The sequence below is a fragment of the Mobula hypostoma genome, chromosome 13, assembly GCF_963921235.1.
Source record: "Mobula hypostoma chromosome 13, sMobHyp1.1, whole genome shotgun sequence".
NCBI lineage: Eukaryota > Metazoa > Chordata > Chondrichthyes > Myliobatiformes > Myliobatidae > Mobula > Mobula hypostoma.
In genome coordinates, this window is record NC_086109.1 from 2621678 (window position 1) to 2648731 (window position 27054).

Below are 27054 nucleotides of genomic sequence, written 5' to 3' on the forward strand. Positions count from 1 at the left end.
TTACAAACTCACCCTTCCACTTCCTCATCTAAGTTATTTATAATAATTCTTCTCACTGCTGATCTGTGGCTTTCTTGCTGTAGCCATAACTCCTCCCACACTGACATCTAAAATAGGGAAGGAAGAACGCGTTGAGTAAGTGAAGTCTCCCTTGCCTTCTTTCCCATCCTCTACTGAACTCATCCCTTCCTCGTTCTGGGCCCCAGGTTTGGCAACACTCTCACCGGTTCTTGAAGAAAGATGGATGCAGTGTCCCTGTTTGGCTGTTTCTGGTTAACTCTCTCCATCATCAACTGTGAGTTGTATTCTGTGCAAGTTGCTGTGTTTCACTTCTCTTTCTATCCCTTGAACAGGCAAACCAGGGAAGGAGGTTTCATAAGTGGAGATGATACTGCAGCATTGATTTAGGAATCCATTGCTCCAGCAATGAGGGAGGATATTGTTGAAGGCTTTTCAAATGAGGTCATGTGGTAGAGAATTTCTTGGGTCTATACTGCTTCCAGCAGTCAAAGTGGCAATTGTACAGAGATAGAGCTACAGGCTGTAGGTCAGATCTACAATGGATACTTGTCATCTGTACTCACTAAGGAGATTTAGATACACCTCTACCAAGTCACCTCTCATCCTTCATCACTCCAAGGAAAAAAGGTTGAGTTCAATCAACCTATTCTCATAAGGCATGTTCCCCAATCTCCTCTGCACCCTTTCTATGGTTTCTACGTCCTTATAGTGAGGCGACCAGAAATGAGCACAGTACTCCAAGTGGGGTCTGACCAGGGTCCTATGTAGCTGGAACATTACCTCTCGGCTCTTAAACTCAATCCCACGATTGATGAAGGCCAATGCACCATATGCCTTCTTAACCACAGAGTCAACCTGCGCAGCAGCTTTGAGTGTCCTATGGACTCGGACCCCAAGATTCCACTGATCCTCCACACTGCCAAGAGTCTTACCATTAATACTATATTCTGCTATTATATTTGACTTGCCAAAATGAATCACCTCACACTTATCAGGGTTGAACTCCATCTGCCACTTCTCAGCCCAATTTTGCATCCTATCAGTGTCCCATTGTAACCCTGACAGCCCCCTACACTATTCACAACACCCCCAAACTTTGTGTCATCAGCAAATTTACTAACTCATCCCTCCACTTACTCATCCAGGTCATTTATAAAAATCACAAAGAGTAGGGGTCTCAGAACAGATCCCTGAGGCACAGCACTGGTCACTGACCTCCATGCAGAACATGACCCGTCTACAACCTCTCTTTGCCTTCTGTGGGCAAGCCAGTTCTGGATCCACAAAGCAATGTCCCATTGGATCCCATGCCTCCTTACTTTCTCAATAAGCCTTGCATGGGGATACCTTATCAAGTGCCTTGTTAAAATCCATATACACTATTATCTACGGCTCTGCCCCCATCAATGTGTTTAGTCACATCCTCAAAAAATGCAATCAGGCTCATAAGGCACAACCTGCCTTTGACAAAGCCATGCTGACTTTCCTAATCATATTATCCCTCTCCAAAATGTTCATAAATCCTGCCTCTCATGATCTTCTCCATCAACTTACCAACCACTGAAGTAAGACTCACTGGCCTATAATTTCCTGGGCTATTCCTACTCCCTTTCTTGAATAAGGGAACAACATCCACAACCCTCCAATCCTCCAGAACAACTCCCATCATCATTGATGATGCAAAGATCATTGCCAGGAGGTCAGCAATCTTCTCGCTTCCCCCAGTAGCCTGAGGTACATCCCATCCGGTCCCGGTGACTTATCCAACTTGATGCTTTCCAAAAGCTCCAGCACATCCTCTTTCTTGTGTATATAGAACCAGAGGAAATAGCGGAGATAATTAATGAAATTCTTGGATTTTAGGGTAGAACATTTCAGTGATGAGGGGAACTGTACGCTGGTATGATTTCCTCACAGTGAAGGAGACTATGGGGAGATATTGTAGCCATATAAATAATGATACATAATGTGAATATATGTGATGGGAGGAATGTTTCTCCCCACAATAGTAGTGTCTGAAAACAGAGGGCATGTATTTACATTAAGGATAAAGATTTTTAGAGGGCCATAGAGTCATACGGTCAATGAACTCTACAACACAGAAACAGGCCCTTTGGTCCATCTAGTCTGTTCCAAACCTTTAGTCTGCTTTGTCCCATCGACCTGCATACAGACCATAGACCTCCAAACCCCTTCTGTCCATGTCCTTATTTAAGTTAATCTTTAATGTTGAAATGGGCCCTGCATCCATCACTTGTGCTGTCAGCTCATTCCACTCTCTCACCACAATGAGTGAAGAAGTTTTCCTCATGTTCTCCTTAAACAGTTCAGCTTTCACACTTAATCCATGACCTATAGAGATCCAGTTTACCACATTATCATTCAGATTGTTCATATGGAAGAAAAATATCAATGGACCCAACACTGATTCCTATAGCACAACACTAGAAACAAAGCTCCACTCAGAGAGGAACCATCTGCTACAATCCTTTGTCTTCGCCCGTGAAGCCAATCTCTAATCCAATTTACTACCTCATCTTGAATGCCAAGTGACTCATCCTTTTTGACCAACCTCCCATGCGGGACCTTGTCAAATACTTTGCTAAGGACTATGTGGACAACACTAATGGCTTTGCCTTCATCAACCTTCCTGATAACTTCCTCACAAAACTCTGCCAGTTTGTTTAGACATGACTTGCCATGCACAAACCATGTGGACTACCCCTAATCAGTCCCTGTCTATCCAAATACTTACATATCTGGTGTCTTGGAATACAGTGCCTTCCAATAACTTCCTCACTACTGATTACAGGTACACTGGTCTATAATTTTCTGGCTTGCTCTTAGAGTTTTTCTTAAACAATAGAACAACATGAGCTGCACTCCAATCCTCTGGTACTTCATCTGTGATTAAGGATGTTTAAATTACCTCTGCTGGGGCCCCTGCAGTTTCCACACTTGCCTCCCAGAGTTGTAAAAAAGAACACATTGTCATGTCCTGGGGATTTATTCAGCCTAATTTTCTCAAGACAGCAAAGACGTCCTCCACTGTAAACTGCAGAGGGTCTATGAACTTGCTGTCACTTTGCCTCACATCTGTAGATGCTGTGACCATCCCTCAAATAAACTGCATATGCAAAAAATCCAGTGAAGTTCACTCTCATCTCTTTCAGCTCCACACAAACATACCACTCTGGTCTCCCTTAGGACAAATTTTGTCCCTTGTTATCCTTTTGCATTTAATCTATCTGTAGAATCCTTTAGAATTCTCCTTTTTTTTGGGACTGGACTGCTGAAACAACCTCATGTCTTGGTTTTTAGCCCTCCCGATTTCCTTCTTTCATGATCCCTTGCATTGTTATGCTCCCTAAGTACCTCATTTGTTCCTATCTGCCTGTACCTGCTTTTCAACTTCTTTTCCTTAAACAGGACATCGACATATTTCAAAGCAGGGTTCCCTAAATGTGTTAGACTTCTCTTTTATTCTGATAGGAACACACAAGCTCTGTACTCTGAAAATTTCACATTTGAAGGCCTCCTACTCCCCAAGTACACTTTGCCCGAGAGCAAAACCTCCCAATCCACAGCTGCCACATTCTTACTGATATCATCAAAACTGGCCTTTCTCCAGTTTAGAATCTCAACCTGAGACCTCCCTTCTCCATAATAACCATGAATCTAATGACAATATGATTACCAGACGCAAACTGTTCCTCTGCACAAACTTCTGTCACCCGCCATCTCACTCCCTAATAGGAAACCTAGTATCAGACTCTCTAGCTGAGAATTCTATGTACTGATTGAGGAAAATTTCATGAACTCATTTGAAACTCTCTTCCATCCAGCCCTTGTAGAAAATGGAAGCTCTATTCGATATGTGGAAAGTTCAAATCACTCACAATCACAACTTTGTATTTCTTACAACGGTGTGTGATCTCTACAAATTTATTTCCCTAAATCCCGCGGACTGTTGGGTGGTCTATGATATAATGCCATTAACGCAGTCATACTTGCCTTATACTTTAGTCCTACCCATAAAGCGTCACTGGATGAGGTCTGCAGTCTGTCCTGACTGAGCACTGTCATGACATTTTCCCTGACTAGAAATGTCTCCCCCTATAATCACGCCTGCTCCATCACGTCTGAAACAAAGGAACCCCAGAACATTAACCTGCCCTCCTTCCACTCCTGTAACCAAGTCTCACTAAACGCTACAATGTCATTATTCCACCTGTTGATTCATGTCCTTAGCTCATTTGACTTTTCTACAATACTCCTTGTATTGAAATATATGCAGCTCAGAACATTGGTCCCACCATGCTCGTCCTTTTGATTCTTAACTTTGTATGTAGGCTTCACAGCATCTTTCTCCACCACCATTCCACTATTTGCTCTGGCACTCTGTCCCCCATCCGCCTGTAACACTAGCCTGAACCCCAACTTGTGCAGCACTCGCAATCCCTCCCACGAGGATAATAATTCCCCTTCTGGTTTAGGTCCAAACCATCCAATATTTACAGGTCTCATCTTTCTTGAAAGAGAACCCAATGATCCCAAATTCTGAGGCCCTCCAATGTATTAAACTGTCTGATCTTCCTGTTTCTGGCACATGGCACAGGTAGCAATCCTGAGATCAATATCTGGTCCTTTATCTTAACACCTGAACTCCCTTTGCGGAACCACGTCACTCTTCCTACCCAATGTCATTGGTACCAACACAGACCGTGATGAGTGACTGCTCACCCTCCCACTTAAGAATGCTGTGGGCATGATCAGAGATTTCCCTGACCCTGGCACCCAGGAGACAACAAACCATCGGGGAATCTCATTCTCATCAACAGACCCTCCTTTCTGTTCCCCTAAACAATGAATCTCCTAATGCTATAGCTTGCCTCTTCTACACCCTTCCTTCTGAGCCATAAGCCCTACTCAGGGCCAGAGACCTGACCACTGTGGCTTTCCTCTGCCAGGTAAACCCCTTCTCCAAAGTATCCAGAGTGAAACACTTGTTGCTGAGGGGACTAGCCTCAGGGGAACTCTGCACGGGCTTCCTGTCCTTTTGTCCCCGTCCTGACGGTCATCCAGTCCGATGTATCATACACCTCGGGTGTAACTACCTCCCTGTATGTCCTGTCTCTCTACCCATCAGCATCCTGAATGACCCAAAGTTCGTTCAGTTCCAGCTCCAACTCCTCAACACGGTCTGTTCGAAGCTGAAGTTGGATGCACTTTCTGCAGCTCTGGTTGCCAAGGAAACTGGAAGTCTGCCTGCCTTCCCCCACCCTGCAAGAAAAGCAATCCACTGTCCCGACTGGCATCCCCACTGTTCTAAATGTGCCTGCACTTCTCATCACTGAAACCTTAATGAATCAAAGCCTCAGCTCCCTTCTCCAACACTGGCCCACTCATATAATTGATGCTCCACTTAAACCTAACAAATTTTATTGGACCTTACAAAGAAATCTAATTATGCACAATCCAATGGCTCCTTGGGAACTGTGGTGGACAAAACGCGTCCACCATCCCTGCTTGCTTCTTTTAACGTCTGTCTCACTCTGTGCAATCCAGTGTCTCCTTGGGTCTGTGGAGTGCAGTAATGTGCCGACTGCCCACACACACTTCTGCTAAACTGTCTGTCCTTCCATGCAATCCTGTTCTCCTCAGGACTGTGGCACGTAAAAGGGAACTAAAGGAAAAAACTTGTCACCAGGAGGAGGGTTGATTGCTGGAACACACTGCCTGAGGGGTTGGTGCAGACAGAAACTCTCTAAACATTTAAGAAACTTTGCACAAGGACTTTATTTTCTGAGGTACAGCAGGCAAGAAATGGGATTAGATGGATTGTCGAGTCTGCTCCGAGCTTCATCACTGCTGATCCATTTCCCCCTCAACCTCAATCTCTTGCATAATCCATGTAACCTTTCATGACCTGACTAATCAAGAACCTATCAACCTCTGTCTTATACATACCCAATGACTTGGCCTCCACAGCCGCCTCTGGCAATGAATTCTGTGGATTCACCATTCTCTGGCTAAAGAAGTTCCTCCTTTCTAAATGTTCATCCCTCTATTCTGAGGCTGTGCCCTTTGGTCTTAGATTCCCCTGCTATTGGAAATATCATCTCCAAATACTCTCTGTTGACACCTTTCAGCATTCAATAGGTTTCAATGATATCCCCCTTGTCCTTCTGAATTCCAGTAAATTCAGGAAAAGAGACATCAAATGCTTACCAGAAAAGGCTCCCTTTATCCTCCTGCCAATCAGCTAATGCTCAATCCATGCTAGTATCTTTCCTGTAATCCCATGGGCTCTTGTTAAAAGCCTCATATGTGTCAACTTGTCAAAGGCTTTCTGAGAATCCAACTACACAACCTCCACTAATTCTCCTTTGTCTGTCCTGCCTATCATTTCTTTAAAGAATTTCTACAGAATTGTCAGGCGAGATTATCCCTTCAGGAAACAAAGCTGACTTTGGCTTATTTCATCATGTGCCTCCAAGTACCTGAAACCACATCCTTAACAAACGATTCCAACATCTTCCCAAGCACTGAGATAAGACTAATTGGCCTATAATTCCCTTCCTTCTGCTTCTCTCCCTTCTTGAAGAGTGGAGTGACATCTGAAATTTTCCACACCTTTGGACCCATGCCATTTTCCATTGATTTTTCAAAGATGATTACTGATGTCTCCACAATCTCTTCAGCCACCTTATTCAGAATCTTTGTGTGTAATCCAACTGGTCCAGGTGAGTTGTGTACCGTCAGATCTTTCAGTTTCGCAAGCACCTTCTTCATTGTAATGGCAACTTCTCACCCTTCCTTCCCCTATCGCTATCAAACCTTCGGCATACTGCTGTTGTCTTTCACAGTAAACAATGAAGCAAAATACTAACACGAGGAAATCTGCAGATGCTGGAAATTCAAGCTTGCTGGTTATTTCACGCACATCTGCTCTCACCCCATCCTCCTGCCACCCCACTAGGAATAGGGTTCCCCTTGTCCTCACCTTCCAGCCCACCACCCTCCGGGTCCAACATATAATTCTTCGTAACTTCCGCCACCTCCAACGGGATCCCACCATTAAGCACATCTTTCCCTCCCCCCACTTTCTGCTTTCCGCAGAGATTGCTCCCTAAACGACTCTCTTGTCCATTTGTCCCCCCACCTCCCTTCCCACCAATATCCCTCTTGGCATTTATCCTTGTAAGTGGAACAAGTGCTACACCTGCCCTTACACTTCCTCCCTCACCACCATTCAGGGCCCCAGACAGTCCTCCCAGGTGAGGCGACACTTCACCTGTGAGTTGGCTGGGGTGATATACTGCGTCTGGTACTCCCAGTGCTGCCTTCTATATAATGGCGAGTCCCGACACAGGCTGCGAGACCGTTTCGCTGAACACCTATGCTCTGTCCACCAGAGAAAGCAAGATCTCCCAGTGGCCACACATTTTAATTCCACATCCCATTCCCATTCTGACATGTCTATCCATGGCCTCTTCTACTGTCAAGATGAAGCCACACTCGGGTTGGAGGAACAACACCTTGTATTCCGTCTGGGTAGCCTCCAACCTGATGGCATGAACATTGACTTCTCTAACTACCGTTAATGCCCCTCCTCCCCTTCGTACCCTATCCCTTATTTATTTATTTATTCCTCTCCCCCCCCCCTTTTTCTGTCTCTCTTTTTTCTCCCTCTGTCCCTCTCACTATAACTCCTTGCATGCTCTCCATCCTCTGGGCTCCCCTCCCCCTTTCTTTCTCCCCAGGCCTCCCGTCCCATGATTCTCTTCCTTCTCCTGCCTCGTATCCCTTTTGCCAATCACCTGTCCAGCTCTTGGCTCCATCCCTCCCCCTCCTGTCTTCTCCTATCATTTCAGATCTCCCCCTCCCACTCCCACTTCCAAATCTCTTACTAGCTCTTCCTTCAATTAGTCCTGACGAAGGGCCTCGGCCCGAAACATCGACTGTACCTCTTCATTTAGATGCTGCCTGGCCTGCTGCGTTCCACCAGCATTTTGTGTGTGAAGCAAAATACTACTTCAGTTCATCCACCATTTACTTGTCCCCCATTGCTATTACTCCAGCATCATTTTCCAGCAGCACAATATCGATTCTTGCCTCTCTTTTACTCCTTATATATCTGCAGAAACATTCAGTATCCTCTGAAGTATTATTGGCTAGTTTATCTTCATATTCCATCTTTACCTTCCTTTTGATATTTTAAATTGCCTTCTGGTGGTTTTTAAAAACTTGCCAATCCTCTCACTTCCCAGTAATTTTTGCTCTATTGTGTGCCCTCTCTTCAGCTTTTATGTTGGCTTTGAATTCCCTTTCACCCACAGTTGCTTCATCCTGCCTTTGGAAGATTTCTTCGTTGGGATGTATATATCCAGAACTTCCAATTTCCTCTCAGAAACTCCAGCCACTGTTGCTCTGTTGTCATCCCTGCTAGAGACCCTTCCAATCAGTTTGGGCCAGCTCCTCCCTCACGCCTCTGAAATTCCCGTTACTCCACTATAATACTGATACATCTGACTTTAGCTTCTCTCTCTGAAACTGCAGGGTGAATTCTATTATATTATGATCACTGCTCCTGAAGGAGATCTTTACCTTAAGCTCGCTATCAATTCTGGTTCTGTGCACAATGCCCAATCCAGAATACCCCTAGTGGACTCAACCACAAGCTGCCCTAAAAAGCCATATTGTAGGTATTCCACAAATTCCCCCTCTTGGGTTCCAGCACCAATCTGATTTTCCTGATAAAAGTCCACATTGAAATTCCCCATGATTGTTGTAACATTGCCCTTCTGACGTGCATTTTCCATGGTAATCTGTAGCTCACATCTTTGTTGCTGTTTGGAGGTCTGTGTATAACTTCCATTAGGATCTTTTTACCCTTGCAGTTTCTTTGATCGACCCAAAATGATTCTACACTTTCTGATCCTATACCACCTCTTCCAAATGACTTGATTTCATTTCTTACCAATAGAGCTACCCCACCCCCTCTGCCCGACTACCTGCCCTTTCAACACAGTGGCTGGGATGTTCAGCTCCCAGCTATAATCTTCTTTCAGCCCTGATTCAGTGATGTCCACAACATCATAAATGCCAATCTCTAACTGTGCTGCAAGTTCATCTACCTTACTCCATATACAGCGTGCATTCAAATATAACACCTTCAGTCCTGTATTCATCATGACTTTGTCTCTCTTTAACATTGCAACTCATCATTCATGGTGTCTGTGAATCTCCAGCCCTCTGCTCAGGGAAATCCCTCCTTCCCATTTACTCTGTTCAGGCCTCTCGTTATTTTGCACCCTCCATAGTCTCCTGCTCGATATCCCCTGTTCCAAGCAAAAGCAACCCAGACACTCTGATCTTTCCTCTCAATAATAATGTTCCAAGCCCTGCAACAGTTTGGTAAATTCCCCCTTCACCCTCCAAGAGTGACCCAGTCTGTCCCGGGATGTGGTGAACATACTCGTCTCAGTGTCGAACTGTGTTCAAGCTGCGGTTGGCCACCGTTCCAGCGTCCTGTCCCGATCTCACCCTCCCTGTGTCTCAGCTAAAGAAGCCATCTGAATGTTTACCCCCTTATTCACCTGTCCCGTAACCTTTATGATCAGGATACATACACTCAAAGCCCCCTCTGTCCCTCCTCCCACTCGCACTCTCAGTCTGGCATTGACTCAGCCTCACTACACTGGGACCGTGAGTCCTGCTCTGGACCCCGGAAGTCAGTGGGGTTCAGTAAACAGGGGAACACACAGGATCTGCCCTCACCCAGTAACTAGGGGTGTTTCAGGAATGGGTGAAAGCCGGGCCCCTCTGTGGTGTCTCACTCACCGTACACCTCCAGTCGCACTGTTGTTTTATTTATCCCGAGTTCACTCACAGTTTTTCACCCATTCCCAAACAATCTCTGCCCACCCTATTTTCTGGATTGGGTCCCATTTGACATGTTCATGTCCTAGCTGCCTCCCCCAACCTGGCTGCAGGCTGTAACTTTCTTCCTCAGGGCGGGGTACAGAGAGTCTTCACTCTGTTCCCCACCCCCATGGGCTCACTGTGTGGCGTAGGATCTGTGGGCCAGCTGTCTCACAGGGCTGGGAGACAGACGATGGGCCGTACGGCCTGTTGCTATATCAGTGATTCTCACAGCTCTGATTCCTCCACCAGTCACTGAGCTGATCTGCTGACTGTCTCCTCTTGTCTCCTCAGCTGGGACTGGGGCTCCCCCGACCACCGTGAACGGAACTCGGGGACACTCGGTCTCCTTACCTCCTGGGATCCCAGTCGGACCGGACGATGCTGAGGTTTGGTGGAATCGGGTATCACCCAGAATCATGATAGTGAAGTACTGGAAGGGTAACGTTAGCTATTTCGGTCCTGAGGAGTACAAGCGACGGATAACCTTTCATCCTGGGGACTTCAGTCTGGAAATCCATGATCTACGGAGAGAGGACTCTGGTGATTATGAGGTGATGTTTGCAGCAGCAGTTTCAGGAGCTGAAAATAAAACAACAATGCGACTGGAGGTGTACGGTGAGTGAGACACCGCGGAGGGGCTCGGGTTTCACCAGTTCCTGAAACATTCCTAATTAATGGGTGAGGGCAGATCCTGTGTGTCCCCCTGTTTACTGAACCCCACTCCACCATACTAGGGGAGACTCGAGTAGCAGCAGAACTCTCAATAGATATGATTAAATATTCCCGTTTCAGCCTGTTATAGCTGAAAAGCACAACTGCTTCCAAGTTCAGTACAGTCAACAAAGCTGTCTTAATGCGTTTAAACGAACTATTCCTGCTTAAAACCGACGGAAAAAACACAGTCTGTGGTCGGAAGTGCCCACGGAGAAAACCTCGGAGGAAGCGAGAGTGAAGATCAGGATTACAAGTGAGTTTAAGGAAACGGGGTTTTAAACTCCCCAGACTGACGGTCTTGCTGGCGAACGTGCAGTCTCTGGTGAATAAATTCAATGATCTCAGAGCCAGGGTGCTGGATCAGAGGGACATTAGGACCGCGTGTGTCCTTTGTTTCACGGAATCCTGGTTAACCCCTTCCCTACCGGATGCAGTGATTCAGATGGACGGGTTTACTCTTCACCGCCAGAATTGGTCTATAGAGTCTATCAAAAGCAGAGGTGGAGGAGTTTGCCTCATGATCAGTTCTTCTTGGTGCACAAATATATCAGTGCTGTCCCAATTCTGCTCTCCAGACCTGGAATATCTAGCAGTAAAGTGTCATCATTTTTACCCACCACGGGAGTTCTCTGGGGTCATTCTGGTAACAGTTTACATTCCACCTCAGGCCAATGTCGAGCAGGCTTTAGATGATCTGAGCAATGGGATCAACATGCACGAAACAGCGCACCCTAACGCCTTCACCATCGTTTTGGGAGATTTTAACCAGGCCAGTCTGAAATAAAATCACTAAGCAATTCCCATCAACAGGTCACTTGCAACACCAGAGGAAACAACACACTGGACCATTGTTACACCACCATCAAGAATGCCTACCGTGCTAATCCACGCCCTCACTTCGGGAATCTGATAACCTGGCTGTACTTCTACTCCCTGAGTACAGGCAGAGACTGAAGACTGCAGCACCAGTAGTGAGGACCAAGAAGGTTTGGACAAGGGAAGCACAGGAGTGTCTACAGGACTGCCTTGAATCGGTGGACTGGACTGTATTCAGGGATTTATCTTTGAATCTGGATGAATATGCTGCATTTGTTACCGACTTCATTCAAACCTGTGCGGATGGGTGTGTGCCTACAAAGACTTACTGTACATTCCCAAACCAAAAGCTGTGGATGAACCAGGAGGTACATCATCTGCTGAAGACTAGATCTGTGGCATTCAAGTCTGGCAACCCAGACCTGTAGCAGAAAACCAGGTATGATTTGTGGAGGCTACTTCAAGGGTGAAGAGACAATTTCAAACGAGGTTGCAGGTGGTATCAGATGCACAGCAACTCTGGCAGGGACTGCAAGACATTACTTCCTACAAAGCGAAACCCAGTAGTGTGAATGGCAGCGAAGCTTCACTACCAGATGAACTCAACGCCTTCTATGCACGCTTTGAAAGGGAGAACACAACTAGCTGTGAAGATCCCTGCCGCACCTGATGACCCTGTGATCTCTGTTTCAGAAACCGATGTTAGACTGTCTCCAAAGTGAGTGAACCCTCGCAGAGCAGAAGGTCCCGATGTAGTACCTGCTAAGGCTCTGAAAACCTGTGCCAACCAAATAGCGGGAGTATTCAAGGATATTTTGAACCTCTCACTGCTACGGGCAGAAGTTCCCTCTTGCTACAAAAAGGGAATAATTATACCAGTGTCAAAGAAGAATAATGTGGGCTGCCTTAGTGACTATCGCCAGGTAGCACTTACATTAATAGTGATGAAATGCTTTGAGAGATTGGTTATGACTAGACTGAACTCCTGCCTCAGCAAGGACCTGGACCCACTGCAATTTGCCTATCACCACAACAGGTCAATAGCAGACGCAACCTCATTGGCTCTCCACACGACTTTAGACCAACATTTCCGCAATCCGGATTGAGAAGTTGCAGAACCTGGGCCTCTGAACCTCTCTCTGCAACTGGATCCTAAACTTCGAAACTAGAAGGCCACAGTCTGTGTGGATCGGTGATAACATCTCCTCCTTGCTGACAATCAACACTGGCGCACTTCAGGTGTGTGTGCTTAGCCCACTGCTCTAATCTCTCTCTCTATATATACATACACATGACTGTGTGGCTAGGCATAGCTCAAATACCATCTATAAATTTGCTGATGATACAAGCATTGTTGTTAGAATCTCAGGTGGTGACAAGGGGGTGTACAGGAGTGAGATATGAGATATGCCAACTAGTGGAATGGTGCCACAGCAACAATCTGGCACTCAATGTCAGTAAGATGAAAGAGCTGATTGTAGACTTCAGGAAGGGTAAGATGAAGGAACACATACCGATCCTCACAGAGGGATCAGAAGTGGAGAGAGCGAGCAGTTTCAAGTTCCTGGGTGTCAACATCTCTGAGGATCTAACCTGGTCCCAACATATTGATGCAGTCATAAAGAAGGCAAGACAGCAGCTATACTTTATCAGGAGTTTGAAGAGTTTTGGCACGTCAATAATACACTCAAAAACTTCTATAGTTGTATTGTGGAGAGCATTCTGACAGGCTGCATCACTGTCTGGTATGGAGGGGCTACTGCACAGGACTGAAAGAAGCTGCAGAAGGTTGTAAATCTAGTCAGCTCCATCCTGGGCACTAGCCTACAAAGTACCCAGGACATCTTTAGGGAGCAGTGACTCAGAAAGGCAGTGTCTATTATTAAAGACCTCCAGCACCCAGGGCATGTCCTTTTCTCACTGCCACTAAGTTAACAAATTTCACATCCCATGCTGGTGATAATAAACCTGATTCTGATTCTAACTGTCCGTGGCCAGATCTGGGCTCATGGTCCCAGTGTATTGTGGCTGAGTCAATGTGAGTCTGGGGGACACATTCACCACATCCCCGGAGACTGGACCAGAGGCTGTGCAGGATTCACCAGCAAAGTCCACGTGGCTCTGAGACTGGAGGGGCTGAGCACACAAGGTGCAGGTAATGAGGGGGATAGGTTGATGGGATAGGAGGGGGCTGGAGTGGTTGGGCTCAGCGGTATAGACCATAAGATAAAGGATCAGAATTAGGCCATTCAGCCCATTGATTCTGCCCCACCATTCAATCATATTACTTCTCTTAGCCCCATTTTCCTGCCTTCTCTGTAACCTTTCATGCCCTGACTAATATCGAACCCATGAACCTTCACTTCAAATATACCAAATGGTGGCCTCCATAGCATTCTGTTACAATGAATTCCACACATTCTCAACACTCTGGCTACAGGAATTCCCTCTCACCTCTGTTCTAAATGAATGTGCCTCTATTCGAAGGCTGTGGCCCCTGGTCCCAGACTCTCTCACTACAGAAAACATCTTCTCCACATCCACTCTAACAAGGCTTTTTAATATTCGAAAGCTTTCAATGAGATTCCCCCTGACTCATACTGCTAAATTCCAGTGAGTACAGCCCCAGGGCCATTCAATTCTCCTCATATGTTAATCCTTTCACTCCTTAAACAAATCCTGAGAACCTCCTCTCGCCTATCTCCAGTACCAGCATATCATTTCTTCGATAAGGGATCCAGAACCACTCACAATACTCCAAGTACGGTCTGACCAATGTCTAATGAAGCCTCAGGATTTCATCCTTATCAGTGTTCTGTATCTGTGGGTCACAGTTCAACAGATCCCACTGTATCCCCCGGTCAAAGGCCTGGTCTGTCATGTACATGGACTCCAGTTATTCCATAGGTTTCTCAAAGTGCTGCTTGTTAATTCCCCAGACTGAGGTCTGAGCTCAGCAAGGTGTTTATTCCTCAGCCTTCATGCTGATCTGTGCTGAGTGAGACCCTGTGTATTTATCACACTGGAGCAGGGATCCAATCGCAGACCCAGTACTGTGCACACAGTGATATTAATTGAGTAACAAATCCCAAGGTCCAAACAAAGTTGGTGTCGAAGTTCAGGCAGAGATCAAAACATCCAGAGAAATCCAAAAACCAACATCGGGAGACTGGCAGAGTTGATACTCAGACGGACAGGGTACAGATACAAATGCTGGAAAGACTCAGGAAAATTCACTGGCACAATCTGGTGAAATCACAGGACTGAAATACACCGAGAATAAACAGAGAGGCCTGATAGGTGGAGCACAATGAGACACGGGGCATCAAAACAGGTAATAATGAGAAACAGGTGAGAGACGGAGTACTCAGTAATACAGGGGCCGGAGTAGAGCAGGAGCGGGGACAGGAGCACATAGCAATACAAAAGCACAGACTGACAGCTGGGGTGAAACACACAAAAAGACAGAGTTCAACTGGAGGTACTGACACATTGGCAAGCCGGGGTGTAGTATTATTCACCGCACAATAACCCTTGGGAAGAAGCTGCTTTTCACTTTTACTGTCTTGGCTGGGAAGTTTCTGTATCTCCGGCGAGATGGCAGGAGATTGAACAGTGTCTGGGGTGGGATGGGTCTTTAATGATGTTATGAGTGCAACACAGGTACTGAGAGTTGTAGATTGTCTCCAGATCCAGTCGTTGTCACCTGTTCTTTGTGAGCTGTCTTGCTGCAGCAGCGTCTACAGGGTTAACAATGTGCCATTCTTTTATTTAAATAAATTTCTAATGATCATAAGATCCCACTTTCCATTAAGAACTTAAAAGTACTGCAGGTCTGAACCATCAGCGAGTTGCTCACTGGCGGAGAAAATGAAGTTGCTCGCTGGTTGAGAAATGCTGCTGCCGGAGCTGATGGAGGCCTACAGTCTAATAGCGAGTAGCCGTCTTGTTATCACAAAACCCTTCTGAATGTTGTTAATATGGTATGTCACAAGTTCAATTCGCTGATGTGTCGGAGGGGAGCAGGAGTGAATGTTGGCAGAACCACATGACCTTGCTTGAAGCGAGATCCGGGCCTCAAGCCATGGTGTCACCTATTTGCAGCCGGCAGGAGAGAGGCGTCAAAGCCGGTGTGGTCCATAGGGGGCGGTGTGGTGCAGCGTCCAGGACAGAGTCGGTGCTGTCTTCCCTGACCTTCACTTGGCAGAAGACAAGCTCTGTTGTTGTTGACTGCAGATCTGGTGGCATTCAATGCACTCAGGGTCTCAAGCCGTGGGGTTGACTGTTTTACTGTGTGACTGTTGTACTGTGTTTTCCACCTTGACCCTGGAGTAACGTTGTTTCGTTTGGCTGGATTCATGTCAGGTCGAATGACAATTAAGCTTGAAATGAATTGAATCTTTGGGGCAGATTAGCTCTCCTTAAGCACCTTGGGTAGTGTAGTCACTGTTGTGCCTTCTCTACTGTCGAGGTTGTGTTGATGGACCAAGGGAGCTCCTCGGTGATGTTCATCCACAAAACCTTGAAACTGGAGACGCTTTCCACTACTTCACCATTTTGGTTCCTCTTGCCTCCCTGAAGGACAAAACTGAAAGAAAGGAAGATTTATTTGCAAGGAGACACTTTTCTGAGTGGACAGTGGAAGATACTGGGTGAGAGGATGACAGACTGAAGGGATCTGTGACTGAAAGTGACATAATCGGTCCAACCGGAGAGCTCCCTCCTTACCCCGGTCACTTGCTCAGTTTTACTGGTGCAGACATTCTGTCAACTTCTTGAACATTCAAGAGGCTCCAACTGACCTGGGTGAAGGAGCCTCTCCCAAGCTGCAGGGTCAGTGTAGAGAGATCACCGACATGTCCCTTGTGTTCCTGTCTTCACTCTCATTTTCCCATCTCTCTGTGATTGGTTCTACAGTATATTGCCATGTTGTCTGTGATTCTGCAGTAATTGGCAGTGTCGGTGATAAAAACAACATCATATTGATACTCATCCATGAGATTCTGCAGATGCTGGAAATCCAGAGCAACGCACACAAAATGCTGAAGGAACTCTGCAGCTCAGGCAGCATCTATGGAGAGGAAGACCCTTCTTCAGAATTGGAATTGAAGGGAGAATACCACAGATAAAATGATGGGGGTGGTGGTCAGGGATGGAGGGCTAGCTAGAGGAGACAGGTGAAACCAGGTGTGCGGGGAAGGTAAAGAACTGGAGAGGAATGAATCTGACAGGAGAGGAAACAGACCATGGGAGAAAGGGAAGGAGGAGGGACAGCAGGGGGAGGTGACAGGCGGCTGAGGAAAAGACAGAAGAGGCTAGAGTGGGGAATGGTAGACATAGTGAGCCAAATGACTGACAGTGTCAGATCCAACCACGGTTCTACAGTTCCGGTTAATCCTGTGGCCATGTCACCTTTCAGGATGTTGGTTTGAAAAAACGGACAGAAAAGCCCTGGATAGCCAATTATGACAATTGGGGTCTTTGTGAAAGCAGTGGCTGGAGGTGTTGGCCCTCCAGCCTCTATGGTATCTGGGAAGCTGTGTTCTCCCTGATGGCTGAGGGGGTTATGTCCCTGACCCTGAACTGATGAATCACAAGTGAAATGTCCGAGACAATCTCGCACGATTATACTGCACCAACTTTGATGCTTCCTGAGTAGAAGGTAGCAACACAGTCTGCAGCCAGGTCGGTTCCTCTGAACCCAAACCAGCCCCTTTCCCAGTACCCCGGGGGCCCCTTTCCCAATACCCCGGGAGATTTGAAAAGAAAGTAAAATAATGAAACTAATTGTGATTCAGTAGTGAGGATAGTGCCCAGTGGAGTTCTCTCTGTGTGTGGGTCCTGCCCCTTTACACTGGGGTCCTGGGGTGGAGAGTATTGCAAAGAGCAGTACCGGGCAACGGATTCCTAAGCCAGTTTCCGGGCACCCACGCTGTTCTCCCTTTCTGTGGCTGGGATGAGTCTATCAGTCTGTGGACTCCTCCCGTTTTGGCTCCGCTTCAGCCTCACACTCCGGAACTTCAGACACACAAAGTGCGAGTGTTGGTGGGTTGTTCAGGGGATCGCCTGGTCCGTTTGCTTGTGTCCTTCCCAAGTTGCCCATTCAAGGTTCCAGGTAGTGGGCAGTCGATGGCTCTGCAGAAACCAACTGTCAACCTCGGACTGGCCACCAGAGGGAGGCAGAGATGAGAAGGCCAACTCCTTCCTGCCCACCTTATTCACCTATTTTAGTTCACTGTTATCACCTGTGATTATATTTGCAGTCTGATTTTAATGCCTGGTCCTTTGTTTCTTTGTTCAGTCTGAGAATCTTTTGATTGATGTGATGTCCATTGCCATATTAATCTGTCTCTGCTTACAGCGAGGGTGAATCTTTTGCCCCAGATCCCAGCACTGTCTCTGTGACTGACTCCCCATTCTGACACTTTGTTTCCCCGCTCAGAATGTGTCACATCACCAGAATGGAATTAACTTCCTGGTTCCAGCCCGATCTGTGTGTTAATGAGTGGCTCTGTGGTGGAGGGGGTGTGTACCCAGGATCTGAACAGTGCCTGTTTCACCAGACAGTCCCAGTCTGGGTCTGTGTCGATCACAGCCCCAGGGCTGCTGCTCTTGGACCAGATTCCGGCTGGTCTGGGTGGGACACACTCAGGTGTCGAAGGGACATTGGGACCAGTTACATTAGTGACAACAGTTGTGAACTGGAGAGAGTTGCTGGGCTACAGAACCATAAATAGGATACTGGGGATTTCTTATGGAAATGTGCGGGGCGTGGTTGGGAAAGAGGGCACAGAACACGTGGGAACTTCCTCCAGCAGCAACTGACTGAACTGAACTGAGGGAAGGGTTAAACAGGTGCGTGGAAATGATTTGAGATTGGCTTAAACCATATTTGGGACTGTCAGAGACAGTGGGGGGGCGGATCGAGTGTTCATAAAGATCTCCTTTACTCATCTTTTATCTCTTCATCCAGACCCAGAGCCGGTGTCAGGAACACACATCACAGTTCAGAACATCACTGGGACCTGTGAGCTCACCCTGACCTGTTCTGTGACCTCTGGTGACCACACCAGCTTCAGATGGTGGAGGGGAAGAGAAGCTGTGGTGAACGACAGAACCCATCACCTCTGGGGACACGGAGAGACACTGAAGGTTCATCACAGCGCAGAGAGAGAAGCTGTTGTGTACAGATGTGAGGCCAGGAACTCCGTCAGTGTGGACACAGCTCAGATCCAGCTGGGGGATTTCTGTAAACTGGACAAGTCTGGTGAGTGTCTGAGGCAGGAATTGGAACTATAATGTTGAAAGTAAATTTATTATGGAAATACAAATATGTCACAATATACAACACTGAGATTCATTGTCTTGCAGCTTTCTAAATAAATCCATCATAGAATCAGTGAGAGACAGCACCAACTGGGTGTTCGACTGGTGTGTGAAAGAGAACAAACTGCAAATACAGAATGAAAGAAGCAATAATAATAACAATAAATAAGCAATAAATATCGAGAACATGAGATGAGTCCTTGCCAGTGAGTCCATAGGTTGTGGGAACAGTTCAGTGATGAGGCTAGTGAACTTTCGTGAAGTTATCCCCTTTGTTTCAACAGCCTTGGTGGTTGAGGGGTGGTAACTGTTCCTGAACCTGGTGGTGTAAGTCCTCAGGCTCTGTACCTTCTTCCTGATGGCAGCAGCAAGAGGTTTGCGTGACAGTGGATGTGGCGATCCCTGATAATGGTGCTGCTTTCCAGCAACAGTGCCCAGTGTAGATGTGCTCAATGGTGGGGAAGACTTTACCCAGGATGGACTGAATCATATGCACTAAGATTTTCCCATCAACGGCATTAGTATTTCCATAGCATGCTATGATGTAGCCAGGCAAACTAGTCTCCATTACACGTCATAAAAGCTCGTCAGAGTTTTTGACGTCATGCTGAATCTTCACGAACTCCTGTGAAAGTCAAGGTGCTGCCGTGCTTTCATCGTAAACGCACCTACGTGCTACACCCAGGACCAGCCTCTGAAATTATAACACAAAGGACTTTGAAGTTGATGTTCGTTGCCTCCTCTGATCCTCCGATGTGGACTGGCAATTGAACCTTTGCTTTCCTCCTGCTGAAGGCAACAATCAGCTCCACAGTCTTGCTGACATTGAGTAGGAGAAGGTGGTGTTTCCCTGACCAGGATAGTGTGTAATGAGACACTAGCATAATCCAGTATCTGACTTGTAGCTCGGCAAGGTATGATTGGATTTGAGAGTTTTACTTTGTATTTAATCCCTGCCCTGGATATGTGTGACGGGACAGTGAAGTCCATGGGTATGTGATGTTAGTCAGTGTTGGGAGGGTGGGGCTGGAGAAGGCCTGGTACCGTCTCTATAATCCGTGATCCTCTCTCTTTCGCCAGCAGAGAGAAGCTGTCTCTGTGGATGTCGGCTGAGGGCCACAATCATTGCCGTCCTGCTCCTGATTCTCCTCTCAGTCACAGTCGCCGTACACATCATCAGTGAGAACTGTTTTTGTGTGTTTCCAGTGAAAATCTGTTGTTCTGAAGGGCAATGTCAACAGTGAGGGGTGGATTCAGACCGGTGTTTAAAATCCCCGTTTCAGTCTGTCAATCCCACCCCCTTGTGACTCTGAATCTCATCCACCTCCACTGTCCCAGATCTCTCAATCTCTCCCACCTCAGTTCCCTCAATCGCTCTTGTCCCAGACTCTGCACTCTTCATCCTTCACTCCTCGTTTAATCTGACCGAGTATAACAGGGACCAGGGGTTTGGGATAAGGACAGAGGGATGGTGGAATATGGAGACTGGGAACATGCGGATGTGCTGTTCTAAAGAGGAAGATATAAAAATAGGGAAGGGGGAGATGTAAAGTCCAGGACAATACGAGATACAAACCACAAGGGGGGATATGGAGACTTGAGACTTTTCATTGAGACTGGGAGAGGGAGAGAGTTTTCTTCCAGATCAGACAAGAGAGACCACATGACATTGCCCTCAGCAGTGAAGGGGTCCTAGTGTGATGAGAAAGTAATTGAAACCTCAGACCCCTCACAGGGTGAACTGACCTCTCTCCTCTGCCCCCACAGGCTCCCGTCCAGGCACCAGAGCAGAAGGCAGACTCCACAAGGCCGAATGACTCCCCGTCACCTCGTCCCTTCTCCCCATCCCCATCATGCTCTTCCTCTCCACTCCTCCCTCCTCATTCCTCTCCTCCCCTTCCTTCCCTTTCCCTACCTGCCTCTCCTGTCTCCTGTTCTGACCCCCCACCACCACACACAGATGGGTGGGTCGGTTGAATGGAAGGCAGAGGGGATGAGGTACGGAATACGGAGGGAGGAAGGCAGAGGGATAGTTGGGGGTGGACAGTGGAGGAAGGGATGTCAAAGGTCAGAGGGACGGAGAGGAGGCAGGAGAGTGGAGAGGAGGGAAAGGTACGGAGTGTGGATGGGGAGAGGTGTGAGGATACTCGGAGTGATCGAAGGGGCAAGAGAAGGAGAGTATGAAATCTGGGGGGGAGGGGGAGGGAGGGAAGTATATACTGGGAGGGGTCACAGGGAGGGTGGGCAGAGTGAGGGAAGGCAGGAGGCAGAGAAAGGAGTGGGTTTGTCGGGGAAGCACAGGGGGATCTGAGGTGGTGAGATACACGGACCTGGAGCAGAGCAGGTGAGACACAGGGAGAGGACGACAGGGGAGCTGGTGCAGGTGGGAGACAGAGTGGGGCAGTTGGGAAGACGGGTGGATTTGGAGATTGGAGGAAAGAGAGGAAGGGAAAATAAGTGAGTGGGATTTGAGGGTGGTGAGATAAAGGGACTGTAAAATGAAACTAGTAGGGGTGAACAATGCAGGATTAGGACCGGGGGGAGCTGGGCCAAAGCATGGCACAACATCCCAGCAGCTGCCGAGCAACCTGGATCGTTCTGTGGGGAGACAGGAAACTGCAGATGCTGGAATCTGAAGCAACAGACAATCTGCTGGAGGAACTCGACGGGTCAGGCAGCATCCGTGGAGGTATACAGACTGTCAACGTTTCGAGTCACGACCCTTCACCGGACGGATAGAGGGAGAATGTTCAATATAAAGAGAGAGGGGGAGGAAAAGGTGACTTGTGGATCCAGATTATTGGATGATAGGTAGAAGGAGGAGAGAAGTGAAATAGTGAGGAAGGCTGGGAGGTGACAGGTGGATCTAAATGGGGAGAGGTTGATAGACAGATGAAGCAGAGGAGGGTGCAAATAGTGACAAAGGCTTGGAAGAGATGAAGGTCTACAGATGATAGAATCTGATTGGAAATGAAACATGGAATCAAATAGGGGAGATGGAGAGAGCAGATGGGAAGAGAGTGGGTGGGGACCCAGTGATGGGAGTGTGTAGGTGATTGGCAGATGGAGGAAGTGGAGGAAGAGAAGGAACGGGAAGGAAATGGACTGATAGGGAGGGGATGCTGGGTGTAGGAGGAACGGGGCAGATTAGGAGAAAGAAAAGGAACAGAGGGGGAACAGTTTATCTGAGATTGGAGAATTCAATCATGTAAATGCCACTGGGTTTTAGACTACCCAGGCAGAATACAAGGGTGTGTTTCTCCAGTTGTATTTGGTGTCATCCTAGCAGAGGAGGAAGCTAAAGTCAATCAGGTTGGAGAGGGAATGGAGATAAGGACAAAAATGACTCAGAACCAGGTGCTTCAGATGGCATCAGTGGACTGAGTGTTGGTACGTAGTCGGTGATTGGTCTCATCAGGGTAGAGGAGGTCAGAATTAGAGTGCCGGCTGCAGCCGACAAGGTTAGAGGAGGGGTATGTGAATGTCTGCCTCATCTGGAAGGTGATGAGGGAGGGAGGAGGTGTAGGGACGTGTTACACCTCCTTTAGTCGCAGAGCAAAGTGTCTGGGGGGAAGTATGTTGAGGCCAGAGGTTTGTTAAATCGAGGATATGAGGGTGAAGACTTCATCTACCACAATGCTGGAAAACGAAGGATATTTTCGACATTCTGGCCTGGAAGATCTCATCCCAACGTGAGACATAGAAACTGTGAGAAAGAAATGGAGTCCTTACAAAGAACATGATGGAAAAGGGTCTGGTGTAGGTAACTGGAAGTTGGTGTGTTTGTGGTAAAGCTTCTTGTGATGGATTCAGAGAAATCAAGACAGTACAGAGAAGCTTGGGATGATCTGGGGGAATTTGAGGGTGGGTCGGATGCTATTTGCTTGCATTTATTGTTTGCATAATTTTTTCTGCACATTGGATGTTTGATTTTTGGGGGTTTTTTGGCTGCCTGTAAGGAGACGAAACTCAAAGTTGTATAATGTATTCATACTTTGATAATAAATGTACTTTGAACCGCCCTAAATCAGAGGGAGATGGGCACAGGTGTATAATAGAGAAATTCTCTACTGTGGTTCCATGAGAGCTCTGCGAGAGATCATGATTTAATAAAATAAAACCATTGTTCTCTGAACGTCACACAACGTGCAATGGTAGTGCTCTCAGTGTTGGACAGTGTCCGAGCAACCCCATTAGCAATCTCAGCCCAGTGTGGCAGTTGTACAGTGACACTGTGTTTATTCTGTTTGGGACGCCAGTTAGGGGAGGCTGTTGATAATTGCTGAGCTCTGTATTGCACAGAAGGGAGGACGGTAGGCTGATGAGAAACGTGAAGTGAGTTTTTCCGAGCATTGAATGGACTCACCCAACTTGGGTGTGATGGCAGCCTCTCCCTCCCAAATTATCTCCACCAACTTCCCCGTATGCACTGCTGACTGATATGGGAGTGAACAAATTCTACCAGTGTAGTAGAAATAGGAGGAAAATTCTCATTTTAAAGACGGTCCAGTGGAGAGGAGATGTGAGTTGGAAGAGGAGGATTTTAGTCCTGGGCCACAAGACAATTCTGATAGGGTTAATGAGGAAGAATTACAATCTTTTGAGTCATTTCACAGAACTAGTACAACAACAGACACAGAAAAGTCTGTCTTTCTTTTTCAAAACTATAAAAGTTATTTACACAAATAATACACAAGGTGCACACATTCAGTATTTACAAGTTGGTAAATAAACTCGAATTATAATGTGATTACTACTGTCTATAAAGCAGTCAATTCCTTGGGTGGGCCACTGCTCAAGGCAATCCCCCAGTGTACCCATAATGATGGCATGCTCCCTCTCCAGGGACAGCCGGGCACGAGCACATCCTTGGAAGAGAGGCAGGCCATCGGCCCTGGCCGACTTTAAGCCGCCTAGACCCGTGAATGGTCATCTTGGCCAGGCCCAGAAGCAAGCCCACCAGTTAATCCTCCTTACGACCACCCTCTCTGTACTGGGAATTATTCAAAGGTGAATGAGAATCAGGTTTCATATCATTGGCAAATGTCATGAAGTTTGTTGTCCTTGCAGCAGCAGTACATTGCAATACATAATGATAGAAAATGTGAATTCCAGTACGTGTGTATATGTTAAATTCAATAAGTAGTGCACAAATAAAAATGAAAACAGACTGAGGTTGAGTGTCCATTTGGAAATCTGATGGCGGCGGGGAAGAAGCTGTTCCTGAATCATTGAGTGTGCACTCATTGAGTGTGCACTTTCAGGCTTCTGTACCTCTTCTCTGATGGCAGCAATGAGAAGAAGGCATGACCTGGGTATTGGGGGTCTGTAATGATGGATGCTGCCTGTTTGAAGCATTGCTCCTTGAAGACGTCCTGAATACTCTGGAGGATAGTGCCCATGATGGAACTGACTGAGTTTACAACTCTCTGCAGGTTTTTTCAATTCTCTGTGGGCAACCCCTCCCGTCACACCAGACGGTGATTTAGCTAGTTCAAATGCTCTCAACAGTACATCGGTAGAGAATTGCAAGTGTCTTTGGTGACATGCCAGATCTCCTCAAACTCCTATCAAAGTAATGAGAGTTCAGGATAAGGCCTTCCCATTGAGGTGAGAGGTGACAGCAAGTACAAAGACACTGGATCTCTCGGGATATGGAAAGGTTTGAAAAAGAAGGAATGGAAACAAATGGTTCACCAGATTGAACTGAAAACACTGGAGGCCCTTCAGGACTATCTAGAGTGTAGGGCAAGAATGTGAAATAGAAATCAGGAAGCCAGAGACAAACTTTGAGTAGGTGCCAATGTGTTAAGGCCAGGAGAGTAATCAGAGAAAGAGTAGAAACCATGTGGGACCAAAGTGGCAATTGTACAGAGATGGAACTACAGGATGTGGGTGTGATATACAATGCACACATGTCATCTGTACTCACGAAGGAGATTTGTGTGGAACCAGATTTCAGGGAGGGTGTTGGTGAAATTGTATAACACAGTATCTAGCAACTCATTTCTTGGGGTCTCTGGTCACAGATGAGCTGCAGATTACTGGGGGACAGTAAATGTGATCCCTTTCTTCAATAAGGGCAGCAGTAGTAAACCTGTGAGTCTAACATCAATGGTAGAGGAATTACCGGAAATAATGGGAGACAGGATTAACATCTTAGAATGGGGGAATTAATCAAAGTTCATCAGCCTGGCTCCATTAGAGAAAGCTCTGTCAGTACAATGTAATGGAATATTTTGAAGAGGAAGCAAAATGCATTGATCAGGACAATGTGGTTGACATGGTCTCCATCCAGTAAGTCCTTTGATACGGAAGAGTAGACCAAATAGAGAGTCCATGGGATCCAGAGAAAGTTGGCACTTTGGATCTAAAATTAGCTTTGTAATAGGATGGTGGGGGTTGCATTTTTTAACTGTAGCCAGTGGTGTCCCACAGAGATTAGTGCTGAGATCTTTGTGTCTGTTGTATCTGGATCGTGAATGTAGGCAGTTTGATGAGTTGTACATAGTTGATACCAAAATTGACCAGTTGCTGACAGTGAGGGAAACAGTTGATTTCCCCTCACAAGATGATGTTGATCAGCTGTTAAGGTGGGCAGTGACCAATAGAATCTAATCCTGGTTGAAATGAGATGATGGCTTTGGGGAACATTACAGGGAAGGACATTCACCATGAATGGGAGGGCTGTCAGCAGTGCAGAGAAACAGAAGATTCTTGGTGTACGTCCCAGAATCACCGAATTTGACAGCACAGTCAGATAGGGTGGTGAGTGTGTTTTTGACGTGCTTGGCTTCATTGTGCAGGACACAGACAAGTTTTACACCATTATGTTGAAACGTTACAAAGCACAAATAGGACAAGATTGGCATATTGTGTGCAATCTCGAAGGATGTGATTACTCTGGGCAGGATGCAGAATAAATTCTTGGAATTTTGGATGTAGCATTTCAGTGAGAGGAGAGACGATGTGCTGTTGTGATTTCCCTCGAGTGGAGGAGACTGAGGGGAGATGAAATAGTCATACACATAATGATAAGTAACGTGAATATGGGAGGTGGGAGGAATATAGCTCTCCACAGGAGTGGTGTCTGAAAGCAGAGGGCATACGTTTCTGTTTATGTTTAATAGTTTGAGAGGGTCACAGAGTGAGACAGTCAGAGAACACTGCAGCATAGACCTGGTGGCTCGGAGGCTAGGGGAGCTGAGCACAGGTTGATGGGGTAGGAGGGGCTGACGTGGTTGGGCTGAATGGTCTGGACCATAAGAAAAAGGGGAAGAATTAGGCCATTCGGCCCATTAATTCTGACCCACCATTCAATCCTAACTGATTTATTACTTCTCTTAACCCCATTCCTCTGCCTTCTCTTTAACCATTGATGCCCTGACTGATATAGAACCCATGACCTTCACTGTAAATACACCGAATGATGGCCTGCACAGAATTTGGTGGCAATGAATTCCACACACTCACAACACTCTGGCTACTCGAATTCCCTCTCACCTCTGTTCTAAATGGATGTGCCTCTATTTGAAGGTTATGGCCCTGGTCCCAGAGTCTCTCACTACATGAATCATCTTCTCCACATCCACTCTAACAAGACTTTTCAACAGTCGATAGCTTTCAGTGAGATTCCCCCTGACTCATACTGCTAAATTCCAGTGAGTACAGCCCCAGGGCCATTCAATGCTCCTCATATGTTAATCCTTTCATTTCTAAAACAAATCCTGAGAACCTCCTCTGGACACTCTCCAGTGCCAGCATATTATTTCTTGGATAAGTAGTCTAAAACTGCTCACAATACTCAGTGCAGTCTGACCAATGTCTAATGAAGCCTCAGGATTTCATCCTTATCAGTGTTCTGTATCTGTGGGTCACAGTTCAACAGATCCCAGTTATTCTGTCTGTTACCCAGGGTATTTCTTGTTAATTCCCCAGACTGAGGTCTGAGTTCAGCAAGGTGTTTATTCCTCAGCCTTCATGCTGTGCTGTGCTGAGTAAGACCCTGTGTGTTCATTACACTGAATATAGTGTCCCAGTGAGTGACCCAGGACACGGACACAACCACACACTTGGAAATCAAAGGCTGAGGGAGATGGAGAATTATGTTGGTGAGTTGAAGCCTGTGACCCAGGGTGTGCTACAGGGATCAGTACTTTGACTCTTACAGTACTGATCTGCATACGATGTGTGAGAGGTAACTCACTACTGATCTGTGTGTGAATGTATGGGATGGGAGAGGTAAGT

The 27054-nt window shown here is 46.7% G+C and overlaps 1 protein-coding gene across 2 annotated transcripts; it reads left to right on the plus strand.

Moving 5' to 3' along the window:
• The first annotated feature begins 135 nt into the window (after positions 1-135).
• Positions 136-20983, plus strand: LOC134355873 (SLAM family member 5-like). 2 transcript variants are annotated; one of them, XM_063066380.1, is made up of 5 exons: positions 136-295; positions 10243-10566; positions 18455-18748; positions 19888-19986; positions 20575-20983. In XM_063066380.1, exons 1-5 carry the CDS (start codon positions 241-243, stop codon positions 20622-20624), a joined length of 822 nt encoding a protein of 273 aa, XP_062922450.1. In that variant the 5' UTR covers positions 136-240; the 3' UTR covers positions 20625-20983. The 2 variants fall into 2 exon arrangements, with proteins under 2 accessions (XP_062922450.1, XP_062922451.1); XM_063066381.1 differs by having other exon boundaries at positions 19891-19986.
• Positions 20984-27054: the final 6071 nt, after the last annotated feature.